Genomic DNA, 12,950 nt, shown 5'->3' on the forward strand with positions numbered 1-12,950 from the left:
AGTCTTTTGACTTGAAAGACTTGATACCTTCTCCAAGCCCAAAGATAAAATGCTTTTAAAAACTGTGCAGCTAATAAACTCTTCATTTCCAAAATTACAGCTCCACTTTGAATAAATAAGTAATAAATTTAGTATATTAACTATCACTCTGTTGTTAAAATTCTGAAATTGCATTAAATTTGATGAAAAGAGCATAATGACCTGTTTAGGACTCGAAACTCGACGTTTAGCACTTGGGACTTGGTCCCATCGCTGCTGTTTGTGAATATTAATTTTGACAAATTGATGGGTGAGCGTTTATATCTGTACCTGTCCTGTGTTTGTTCTGATCAGCTGAGAAAAATCAATACTGATTGATGATGATAGTAAACTGACTGGCTACCAGTAAGACTTTGGGGGAATCTGCTGCCAATCAAAGTGAATCAATTTAAAATGTGAAGTGACTAAAGTGTAGTTTTTTATTTTTAGGTTAATGATATGGATTTTATTCTTTCTCCATTCAACATGGATATATCCATGTGTATATTATGTATACCATTTTTGAAAAGCGCTTATTTAATATCAATATTTTAATGGGTTACCGTGTTAATCTACTTCCTGGTTGAAAAGTACAACAAAAAGACTCCATGATGAAGCTCATTCAGCTGAGCAGCAGTCCACATCATGTATGTACGTCACCTGTTTTCTCGTCTTTAACCTGAGGAGTTTGTTTTGTCGTTTGTTTAGTTTCTTCTTGGCCCTCCTCCGGTACTTTCTTCTCCTCCGCTGTGATGGCCAGCGCGTCGGGTGATTCTCTTCTCTCGTCGTCTTTCAGCTCGCTCTCCTGCCGGTTTTCAGGTTTTTGAGCCGAGGACCCGTCTTGCAACGTCTCTTTTGTGACGGCGGATGTCTTGGAAAGATAACAGCAGGTTCAATGAGTGAATCTTTTATTTTTTATCGACATGGGAGTTTTCTAATATAAGATAAATACAACAATATAAAAAAGCTTATTTTTGAAAATGTAAATAAAAAATGCTAACTGATCATGTTGATAATTTGCTTTTTAGAAGTTTCCACCTTTTGAACTAAACTCCTGCAGGAAAGAGTCTTTTGAGAATTATTATTCACCTCCTCAGGGTCTTTACTCTTGTTGGTCCCCTCCTCTTTCCCATCATCCCTCTCTTTCTCCTCCTTCTCCGACGTGGCCTCTCCTTCTTCCTTCTCCTTCTCCTCCTCTCCCTCTTTTCCATTCTTTTCCAGCTTCTCTGCTGGAGCAGGGGTTGCTGCACACACACACACACACACACACACACACACACACACACACACACACACACAAACAGACGTACAAAATAAACAAAGGAAACAAACACATGAATACACAAAGAAAAAAACACAGACACACAAACACCGCACAAACAAAAGAAACACACACACACACCATGAACACACACATACGCTCACAAACACAAAAGAAATATACATATACACAGTACGAATATACACACGCACACACACACACACACACACACACACACAAAATAAACAAAGGAAACAAGCATAAATACACAAAAAGAAACACACACACACAAACAAAAACACACACATACCATGAATACACACACACGCTCACAAACACACATACACACAAGAAATATACATATACACAGTATGAATACACACACACACACTCACTCACTCACACACACACACACACACACAGAGTTAGGGGGTCATATCCAGCCACAAAGTATATTTCCTTATACATCCAGTGCCCTCTGCTGGATTTGAAACTGTCTGTGTGTGTGTGTGTGTGTGTGTGTGTGTGTGTGTGTGTGTGTGTGTGTGTACCTGGCTTAGAGGGGCAGGGCGTGTTGTTGCAGCTGGCATCAGGAGTGGGTGTGGCAGTCTTGATGGCCGGGGAAGAGGCTCTAGAGGAGGACTTGTCCACGCCGACCTCGGGCTTCAGCTCCGGAAGACTCCACCGCCCGTTGATGTGCTCGAACTCCTGAATCTGAACACAGCACACAGCAAAATAAATAGCCTGACATGCATTCACTTCCCCAGTGCTGTACTCCTGTCTGCTATCTATAGTCAGATAGGACACAGCAGGGTGTGTGGCAGTTATATCTGGGTTATATTCAAGAATCTGGCATTTACACTGAAGGAAAAGAAAACACATGGTAAAAATACAGCTGGGAAGACAGATCATGATATAAACTGGAGCCTTGACTGAACTATTGTGTATTTTAAGTTTCCCGAGTCCAAAGTGCCATCTTTAAAACAGCCCAAAAAAAATAAAAACCCTTACGCAATACTTTCACAATGATATAAAGCCAAGGAAGGCAAGCAAACCTTAGCATTTATGAAACTGCAACCAGCAAATGTTTGGTATTTTTACTTGATGAACGGACTCAAACAATTTACCAGCTATCAAAAATCAATTATTTTTCTTCGATTAATAATTGATCCATCGATTAACTTTCTTTCAATCGACTGACCAAATAATCATTTCAGCGCTAATATAAACTGATGATTCCTGTGAATGACAGAAAACAAAAAGCCGAAAGTCGGTTTTTAATCGGGGTTCCCTCATCATGGAAGATTTCATGAACAGCACCATTGAAACTATTTGAGAATTCCCCCGGACGGCTTGTGTAAATGCTCTTAGTTTCTACTAGCGGAGTTTACCTATTATTATCATTATTATTATTATTATCATCATTATTATTACTATTATTATACAAATTTCCTTTAACTTCATGCCATAATACAACATAATAAGCAGGCGGGTCCATTCCTTGGGCCTAGGGTTAGAATGAGGTAGAAGTCTATTTGATGGATAGTGCCTTTCTTAAGATATGAGATGTTCCAAGTAGTGTGATCTTCTATAGTTCTTGTATTCTGATGTTACCCGGGATCTGTTGGGTGTATTTCTCCATCCCTTTTTTTGCAAGTCCCAGGGCTCCTATCACTACTGGTATTGTTATGGTTTTCATTCCCCACATTCGTTCAATCTCAATTTCAAGGTCTTTACATTTCGACAGTTTTTCAGTTACTTTTACTGAGGTGTTCCTTTCAGTCGGGATGGACATGTCGATGAGCAGGCAGCTTTTTTCTTTTTTGTTCTTTATGCTGATGTCTGGTCTGTTGGCCTTTATCTCACGATCTGTCTGTATGGCATTTCCCATAAGATTGTGATGTCGTCTTTTTCTGGTACTGTTTGGGGCTCGTGCTTGTACTGTTTTTCTTTTGTGTTGATGTTGAATTCTTTGCAGATGTTCCAGTGCAGGTATGTGGCAGCTTTGTTGTGTCTTTGTAGGTATTCAGTTTTGGCCAGCTCAGGGCACCCTGCCACGATGTGGTCAATGGTTTCCTGGAATTGACCACATATCCTTGCACGCTGGGTCTGTGCCATCTTTGAGGATTTTGCTCCGGTAGTAATTGGTCTTGATGGCCTGGTCTTGGGCAGCGATGATAAAGCCCTCTGTTTCGGATTTCAGCCCAGCTGTTCGGAGCCATTCGTTGGTCATATGTTGGTCTACATCTTTCTCACCTACTCTTTTTGGGTATTGCCCGTGTATTTGTTTCCCTTCCCATTTTTGTTTCATTTGTTCTTGGGCGTGACACTTTGCTTTTTGTTTGACTTTTTGGGGCGTGGATGGTTGGAGCTTCATTTTCAGGTTACAGTGTTTCAGGGAGGTGGAGCTCTCTTCTGAACATTGTGGCTTGGTTATCTAAGGAGTACTTTTTGTTTTGTTTTGCATGCTCTCTAGCAATCATGAGAAGGGGGTCATTTTTGGTGTTAAGGTAAGTATCTAGGCCTATTGTTGTTGTTTTGTAGGCAGTTTCCAGTTGGATTAGACCCCTGCCACCCTCGTTTTTGGGGAGGTACAATCTATCCACATCTGATTTTGGGTGGTGCATCCTCTCTAAGGTGAGTATTTTTCTTGTTTTCTATCTAGTTTTCTGATCTCTTCTAGTTTCCAGTCGACGATGTTGAAGCTGTAAGGTATGACTGGTGTAGCCAGGGTGCTGATGGCTTCCATTCGGTTGGATGCACTGAGTTCGGATTTTGTTACCATTTGTATTCTTCGGTATTATTATTATTATTATTATCATTACTATTATTATTATCATTATACTGTAATTGTGATGCTTGGTGCAGATACAGACGTCTATTAAACACTGCTTTATTACTACCTGTCCTGATTTATGGCTAAGCTGCAAACTATTTCCAAGTGTTGGTGTTCAGTGATGGAGATGAACACAAATTACTTCAACTTAAACGGAGAAAAGTTGTCACTTTTTTTTTTTGCCACATCATTTGCAAACCTCTTTTTTCTTGCGTTTGTTCACACCAACAGGTTGATCCATGAAAACTTCCTTGTAAAATACTATCACACCATCTAGTCGAGTTAAAACGGTTTTTTTGTTTTTTTTGTGTATATCAAAGTGTCCAACGTTTCTTTGGCGATTGTAGCGCCACCTGTCTTTCCATCAATGCCTGTCATCATCGTCAGCACTTAATTCGCCTATCGTCATATCGGTGCCACATGCCAGGATCAATTTCCACACCTGGCCCAATATCAATAACACCTTTTTAAGCAATTACTGGCCGATACCAGTGAGCTGAGCAATATATCGTGCATCTGTAAAAAGTAGTGCGAGAAGAAATCACTCCAGTGTTTCAAGACCCTTGTAATTGTATTTTAAAGTCAAAGACTGTTTATCTGGGATGTTGGTGTTGAACTGACATATTTTTATTTCTTTTTTGATTTTTTTTCTCCCCAATTGTCTCAGGCCAATTACCTCACTCTTCCGAGCCCACCTGATCGCTGCTCCACCACCCCCTCTGCCGATCTGAGGAGTCACCAGCCGCTTCTTTTCACTTGACAGTGAGGAGTTTCACCAGGGGGGACGTAGTGCATGGGAGGATCCCCCTCCCCCCCAGAACAGGCGCCCCGACCGACCAGAGGAGGCGCTAGTGCAGCGACCAGGACACATACTCACATCCGGCTTCCCACCCGCAGACACAGCCAATTGTGTCTGTAGGGATGCCCGACCAAGCCGGAGGTAACACGGGGATTTTAACAGGTTATGACCGTGTTGGTAGGCAATGGAATAGACCGCTACGCTACCCGACGCCCCTATTATGAGACTTTTTAAGACTTTTGCAGACCTTTGGACAGCATGTGAACATGGGAAGACCTAAAACATAAAACAGCGAAGGATCTTGCTGTCCTTCTTCAACCTCTCTTGACTGAGACTAGGAAGGTTAAAACCCCCTTTGACCTCACCTTCTTCTTGACGAGAGACATCACGCCGATACGGGTTAGCACCGGCTGGCGACAGAGGCCCTCCCTCGGCACGCCGTCGGCGAATGTCTCCGCCCCATCAGCGACCGGCTCACACAAGTGTCGCATGAAGAGCGACACGTAGGCTCTGGAGCGGAGAGGAGGAGGGAGAGAAACAGGGAGAAGGAAAAGATGAACAGAAGAGCGGTTATGGGTTAGAAGACTGACTGAGGTGGGAGATGGACACAGGCGAGGTCACATGAGACAACAAACTGTATCTGTAGCGATTGCAGCTAATCCTCACGGCACTGTTTGCCGTGATTTTCTTCAGCTTACTTGAATTCTTTCTCTGTCTTGCCCCGGAGGTCTCGGACCAGCCATTGGCAGGAAAAGGCATCTTGGGCGGGCATACCCCAGCGCATCACGGCATTCAAGAAGGCCTTCCTCTGGCGTGTGTTAAAGCCCAACACCTACCCACAGGGTGTAACACATGATGATATTCCCATGTTAAACAGATATTCCCATGCTGAACAATAGGAAATGGAGACAGGAGAAGGTAATGCCATATGATAGCTCAAAAATCTATCTGTAGCTCATCCCTGTCCTAGAAAGAAAAAGCTTGCAGGAAATGTAAGCAATTGACAAGACTTTCACAAAAACAGGTAAAAATTCAGAAAATTTTCCACTGACAGCCAATTACATTGCCCAAGGTCTGTTTCGACAGATGTACCTGACTACTGACGCCAGAATAAACCTTGAATACTATTCAACAACTGATAATGACGAGCTTGGAATGGCTGACGTTTCCAAATCTGGATTTAATGTGATTCAATATGTCTGCAACCTGCCATGGTACGAGCTTGCACTAAAACAGGGCCAACGCAAATCAGATCTCATATAAGAAAAAAAAATGGCCAAAAATGAAAACCAGAAGCAGGTCCGATCAGCTGTACAAACCTCCAGGTTTCCTCCCACCCGGGCCAGCAAAGGAGGCAGTGGCTTATCCTTCTCGTTCCTCAGCTGGCGGCGGGACTGCCGGCGGCCTACAGAGACAGGTGGTGTAAAGGAGGTGAAGGAAGGAGGTGACAACAAAAGCAGGCTTACACACAGGGGGCAGGGAAGGATGGAGGAACAGGGGAAATGGTCAGTAGACACATACAGCAACTCCATGTTCACCATCTCTGTCTGTGGTGACAAACACTGAGCGGACCCTCCGTATATTTGGGTTTGTTTCTATCTTTCGTTCAAATTGAATAATTACTTAAAATATTTTTTGGGTTTTTTGTTTTGTTGCTTTTTTTAATCTATTTGTAATTCATCAGTGTCAGAGTTAACTTTAACTCTCATATGGAGTCCTTGTCTTGGTCACTTAAGGATGGAAATCTTTGGTAACATTTTAAATGGCAGACCACTAATTACACAGTAATAACAAAGTTATTTGTTATCACGACCACGGATGACTAGACTTGCTAGCCCTTGGCTAACGGGTCGGACCCTTTAGTTGACTGGTTAGCGCAGTCACCCGTGGTCCAGGCTACCCGGGTTCAATTCCTGGCGGCCGGGAATCAGCTGCAGCCGGGAATCGAACCCAGGTAGCCTGGACTGCTCTACCCAGTCAACTAAAGGGTCCAACCCATTAGCCAAGGGCTAGAGAGTCTACACATCTGTGATCCTTACACAAATAAGACAGATGTAAATGAACTATGATGGATGGTAATTGTTAAATGACATATGAGTAAAATAGTAAAGATTCAGTAAAAATACTATATCTCTAGTTTGCATCCTTGTCATTATAATGTGCTGTTGAGTATAACCCACATCACACACTGTATGGGATAAAGTCACATATCACATTGTACCGAATGCAATCCTGTGTCACGGTGATAAATAGTAATTAGCTGTTAAACTTGCACATAAGGTGAATATTGAATGCCCAGCTGAGTAACATTACCATAGTATAGATAACACCACATTCAATATACACATTATATTCATGTATTACTCGGTAATTAATTAACATTAATCATAGTTCAATTACATCTATCCTACTTGTATACTGCTTTGCTATTTCTGCATAATGAATGGCCTGTCATTTAAATGGCTACCAACTCTTTTCCTGTTGACTCTGGGTGGTCCAGGATGGGTGGATATGAGACAGTCTGATTTGTTGCATTGTGAGATGGAGTGTGAGATGGAGAGAAGTATAAAACTGAGCACATGCTATTTGTGTATGTGGCTTTTCTTTGACTTCTTGGAATCAGGGAGCTGCGTTCGATGCCTGACGGATCTCGCCTTACCTTCCGGCCTCTCGTCAAAGTCCTCATCCTCCTCCTCGGAGCCCACCGAGTACTCGGACTGGTTATCTGAAATATCAGCATGCCACTCTGAAACAGCACATGGTGGGGTGGTTCGTCAATAGGCTAGGCCCATTCACTTCCACTGTGCAAGACATTGAATATATACTGAACGACATCATGCTTTTCCTTTTCCGTGACTAAAAAGGCACTTAAAAGCCACAATCCTGAGGGGTTCTTGTCCAAACAAACCTCCTTTTCATTGCTCTCCATCACTGGCGCAACTAAAACAATGGTTCATCCACAGATATCCAAATCATGAACACCTTTTAAAGATGCTAATTTTAAGGGTTACTAGGACCTTAGATATGGGTGTGGTGATGAACTTTTGACCTATTCAATCACTATTTGCTTTGTTGTTGACCTCTGTATATACATAAGATTTTTTTCTGGGTTGTAAAATATTTCCTCTCCTATCGCTGGAACCTTTAGATTCAACCTTACTCCCCCAAATGAACTGGCAAAATGTGGTTAAATATGGCAAAATGTGGTAACATATGGCAGAGCAGCAGCCGGTGATATGTAAGAGGAGCAAAGGGAACAGCGCCCAAAAGAATAGCTACAGTGCACAGGAATGGTAATGGAAAGTAAATAGGAAAACGCCATGTAGTGATTTTTGCACTTAAAGCACCGATGAAGGTCGCCACAATGTCAACGACATCCATCACCGCTCAATTTTGACTTTGGATCTTCCATCCAGCCATCCATTATCCAAGCAGCTTATCCCAATCGGGTTCAAGACATGGAGGCGGAAAACAAAAAGTTAAATGTCTTTGTTTTTTTTTGTTTTTTTTTTTTTTGTGAATTTGTGGGCGTAACAGCAGGCCTTTCGCTAAAATGGACACAGACCACGAATTCAGATGAGAGAAGCGAACACAGAAAGAGCAACACTGGGTTAATACGGTGTCCTGGTTTAAGAAATGTGACTGGGCGACAAAGACTACATCCATACATATTGTTAAATGTCACTGTATGATCCTCCATTATATACAGAGGATGTGATGGCCGGAGTAAGAGCATTCTATAATGTTGCCATGACAACTGAGCCGCGGCGGCTATGTGGAGCACTGCAGCAACACAAGCACTCGCTCAACTGACAACAAGAAACCTGATGAATCTCGCCATCTGGTCAACGCCGTGTATTTGGTTGAGAAATGAAGACAACACAAAAGCGACGCAGCATTATTCGCGCGTAATAAAGCAAACAACGTTTACCAAGTCTGACCTAAACAATGGCAGAAGTGGGGTGGACAGCTGCTGTGTGCATCAATTGCGGATTGTACCTTTAAGTCTTGGTGACGAGCACAGTGACCATTGTAGTGATGAAGAGTTGCTCACTGATCAAATTATAAACCAAAAGACCAACCATAGAATGCAATCATCGACGATGACAGCGACCATAAATCGCCAAGCGATAAACTGGCCTTTAAACAAAGGCTGAGTGTTGAAATTAAAGGGGTACTAAACACTTAAACATGTTTTTTGAGCTGTAAACTGAATGATATGACTACGGTGATGAAGCACGTCAATGCTGGTGTTGATATGGACATTTCCTACCAAATTTATAAAAATCGGCATTTCGTGGGTTGAAAATGGCTCAACATGCTGTCTACTGTTTTAAATCAGCCCTGAACCTTGCAAGGCCAATGCTGATGTTGAGTTGACCGGTTGGCATTTATCTACATAAAGAAATAAATAAATAAAAACAAACAATGTTAATGCCCTCTAATCAGAGGTGGGCACCCACTTCCCCCAGCCCCGCCCTTGAGTGCGAGTCTGTGAAACCACGCTCATTTTCAAATTTATGGACAATCATCCTTCACAGGAGTTTACTCGCTAACCTTGCACCTTTATTACATTTTCTATCAACCTTCAATTTACAGTTAGTTATAGTTATATTATTTCATCATTTTCAGTTTTGGTGCAATGGTTTCGACTCATGCTTTTGATGGCTGTAGAAGCACCACGGGACAACTGGGTTGGCTGGGCTGGGCTCATGCTGCGGTGGGTGAGCGGTCACCCTGTTTCCCACATCTCTCCACCGCCAGAAAGCCACGGCCCCTCTCGCGGGACCCCCCTTCCATCTGCAGCGCAGCTGCGTTGGGGCGGGGTAAGACACCGTGCAGCCAGTGGAGGGAACTGGGTACGGCGGCAAGCCAGCGACACGAGCTGGGCCCTTCCCGCGGATCTCCCCAGCTCTCCTGTTCACACATCCAAACATCCCCTCCTCAGTCCCTCTCCTTTTTTTTTTTTAAGGTTAACTGGCAGTTAGCAAACAACGATATGGTGCATTACAGTCACCAACTGGAATGGCGAGTGGACCAGAATGTCTACTTCCAAAAAAAACCTCATGTCTTCTCAATTCAGCTAGTTATTTCTCAGGTTTCTGAGAAGGAATAAAAGCCTCTCTCAGCAGCTGCTGCACACCTTCTCCAGAAACTCCTACAAAACCCAGAAATGTCCTTGCTGCATCTACAATTATGTCAAGTCTCTCGGATTCTCTTTCTACTCCAGCAGTACAGTTTATGACCACTGCCAAAAAGGCCAAAAACTTCATCTAGTCCTTAGAAAAGCAAAACTCGGCATGCTTCCTGACTGACTTGTCCTCCTTAGCTTCTTGTCTCGCATCATTCTTGTTGTTTCACTCCGTTCTTATAGCAGCTTCAGCATATGACAGTCCCTTTTCTGCTCTCATCTTATTCCCTTGATCTTCTTCATTCTTTTTGGACACTGTACTGTCCCTGTATCATGATTTCCCTTGCAGTGCAGGAACTTTGCTTGCACTTTTTTGACTTAACAATCTTCCACATTGCAGTTGTCCTCCCCACATCTCCCACACCTTCTGACTCCATTATATACTGCTGCAACATGTCCATATTCTTGACAGCAAAACATCCGAGAGGAGCTCCCCCCTGTAACTCACATAATCAAGGCACACTCTTTCCGGCAATTCCCCCAGCCAAAGTCAAACACACAGACTTACTGTCCTCCTTCTCCCCTTCCTGGGATCTCATTGTTCTTGCCTCACACACGCCTGTAACATCCCGAAATTACTCGGTCTCTACTTGCTTTTGACCCAAGTGGGAAGCAAGTCACACAGCAATATTTAAATACATCAATCTTAAGGGCTCTATCAGACACTTTGAGATACAATCAACAATAACCAACCTACTTGTAGCGATCCTGAATATCTCCCAAGTTTTCTCCCTACAAGCTTTCCGAACTCATGCAGGTCCTTGAAAATCCTGTCTTCTCTTGTCACAGCTATCATCCCGATATATGTCTCCGCTGTTCCTAATGACTGACTAGAATCATTTAAGCAATTCGATGTATTCCTCCTCCTTTTCTTATTTTCAAACCCCCTCTTGTCCTCATTTTCATTTCTAATTTCACTCTCCAACTGTCATTTCCCAAGCTTCTATCATGGCCTCCTTGTTCTAGCTCTCTTTTTAACAGCTATACCCCCCGACCCCTCTCTCAGCCCTTGCCCACTTTTTAGCATTTTTCAAAATTATGCAGTGGTTTCAGTTAGGCTCAGACCTGGGGGAGAAGTTCCACTTTAAACAAAGAAACTTACTGTTAAAAGGGGAAGACTGAATGACGTATAGACATACGCTACCTTTACACTACATTCGTGCAGTAGACCTTTTTGCATTGCCTGCGAATATAAATGACATCACTTTTGCCTTTAGCGTCGTCGTATTGTGTTATGTAATATTACCTTAGAGGGATTTGCTCTGTGTATATGGAGGAGTGGATGGAAAAGTGCACCGCTTTCGGTGTGGGAAGATGGCTGCGTGAACTCATGTTTGCAGCGGCCTCTCCCAGTACCAACTATGCAGTGTCTTTGTCCACATCTACATCTAAGTTTGTGTCATTGTATGATGTTTTTATTTTGATGGTGGATTTTTTTCATTTAATGGCTGGGAGAGCTGGCATTGGATTGGCTGAGAGAGTTTGATCTTCTGTGTCCTTTGGGCCCAGGGACCACGGCCCTGCCCGGCTCTGTGCCTCACCTAGCATCGACTCTGCAGTGTTTTTGTCTGCGTTTGCATTTGTGTCATCGCGTGGAGTGCGGTGGAGGTGTGTCGAAGATGTCTGGCTGGGAGAGCTGGCGTTGGATCGGCTGAGGGAGCCTGGTCTGCTGCATCTGGCTGGCCCAAGGACCATGGCCCTGCCTGAAGCTGCGCCCGAAGAGGAAACACCAAGGGCAGTCTGACAGGACACGGAAGCGAGGCAGGCTAAGCTAACTGCTAGCCCATGCAGATCTGCAGATCCAACAGTCATCCCGACTGGTGTTCGTTCTCTGGACAGTGGAATTTTGGACTGTGTTGTTAACTGTTTGTGTTTTTTTGCTTTGTTCTCTCTATTTTTGTATATTTTTGGTGGTGTCATTTTGGGAAAGTTTGGATATTTGTTTTTATTTTGGCGTTGCACTGCTGTGGGCTTGGGGAAACGAAATTTTGTTTCTTTTGTGTTCACAAGTACATGAAAGAAATGACAATAAATTGTTCTAGATTCCAATAGCTTGTTTGCAGTCACGTGATTCTGATGACGCGCGAGATTCAGATGGAGGGCAGGAAGTGAAAAGCAGAATGGACGAGATGGAGCTAGTTTAGCCAGAACTGTGCTAGTTTAGACATATTATGAGAGAGAGAGAGAGAGAGAGCGTGTACTGAAGCCCAGAGTCGTACCTATATTTCCTCAGTTGATTTAGTTGATAGAAAGATAGTTTTCCCCCTGGCCCCGCCCCACTAGGTTCCCTAAGTTTATTATTTCATGTTTGTTATTTTCTATAACTAGTTTGTTATATTCAAGTATGTCGCGAGCGTAGTCTTGCGTTAGTGTAACGTGTATGTTTTTGATTGGACGAGAGTACCACGTGCCTCTGTGTGTGTGTGTGTGTGTGTGTGTGTGTGAGACGCCTGACTAGACGGGTTTTTGTGTGTCAGAGCATGTCGATCAAGCGTGAGAGAGAAAAGAGACTGCTAGGCTGTTACTAGAGTAGCTGAAACCCAGTTCGAGATTAGTTCATCTGGTGAACTTCGTTCGGTCGGACGTTCTATGACCAAGATGGAGGGGTGAAGAGGAGATTTGGGACTGTTCACCACTAGCCTTGTGTGCTAGCCTGGTTAGCTCTTCAGAGTGGGTTGCTAGCTAAGCTAGTTAGCGCTGGCTAGCCTCCCTCTGTCCGCGTGATTTACGACCACACGGACTCCAGTCACAGCAGCTTCCACCTCATCGGACAGTCCGTCTTCCCCCTTCCACACCCTCTCCCCCCCCGCTTGGACCGGGACCCTAGGACACGCTCACCAACATC

General features: G+C 43.5%; 1 protein-coding gene across 1 annotated transcript in view; it reads right to left on the reverse strand.

Annotated features, from left to right (window-relative positions):
• The window catches only part of chd3 (chromodomain helicase DNA binding protein 3), a 67,360-nt gene that overhangs the window by 14,565 nt on the left and 39,845 nt on the right, over nucleotides 1–12,950 (reverse strand). The window contains 7 exon segments of the mRNA XM_056300031.1: nucleotides 679–889; nucleotides 1,108–1,262; nucleotides 1,831–1,993; nucleotides 5,280–5,424; nucleotides 5,613–5,746; nucleotides 6,234–6,319; nucleotides 7,574–7,660. Coding sequence (XP_056156006.1) covers nucleotides 679–889; nucleotides 1,108–1,262; nucleotides 1,831–1,993; nucleotides 5,280–5,424; nucleotides 5,613–5,746; nucleotides 6,234–6,319; nucleotides 7,574–7,660 — 981 coding nt within the window.

This window comes from Lampris incognitus, chromosome 20 (assembly GCF_029633865.1).
Source record: "Lampris incognitus isolate fLamInc1 chromosome 20, fLamInc1.hap2, whole genome shotgun sequence".
Taxonomy (NCBI): domain Eukaryota; kingdom Metazoa; phylum Chordata; class Actinopteri; order Lampriformes; family Lampridae; genus Lampris; species Lampris incognitus.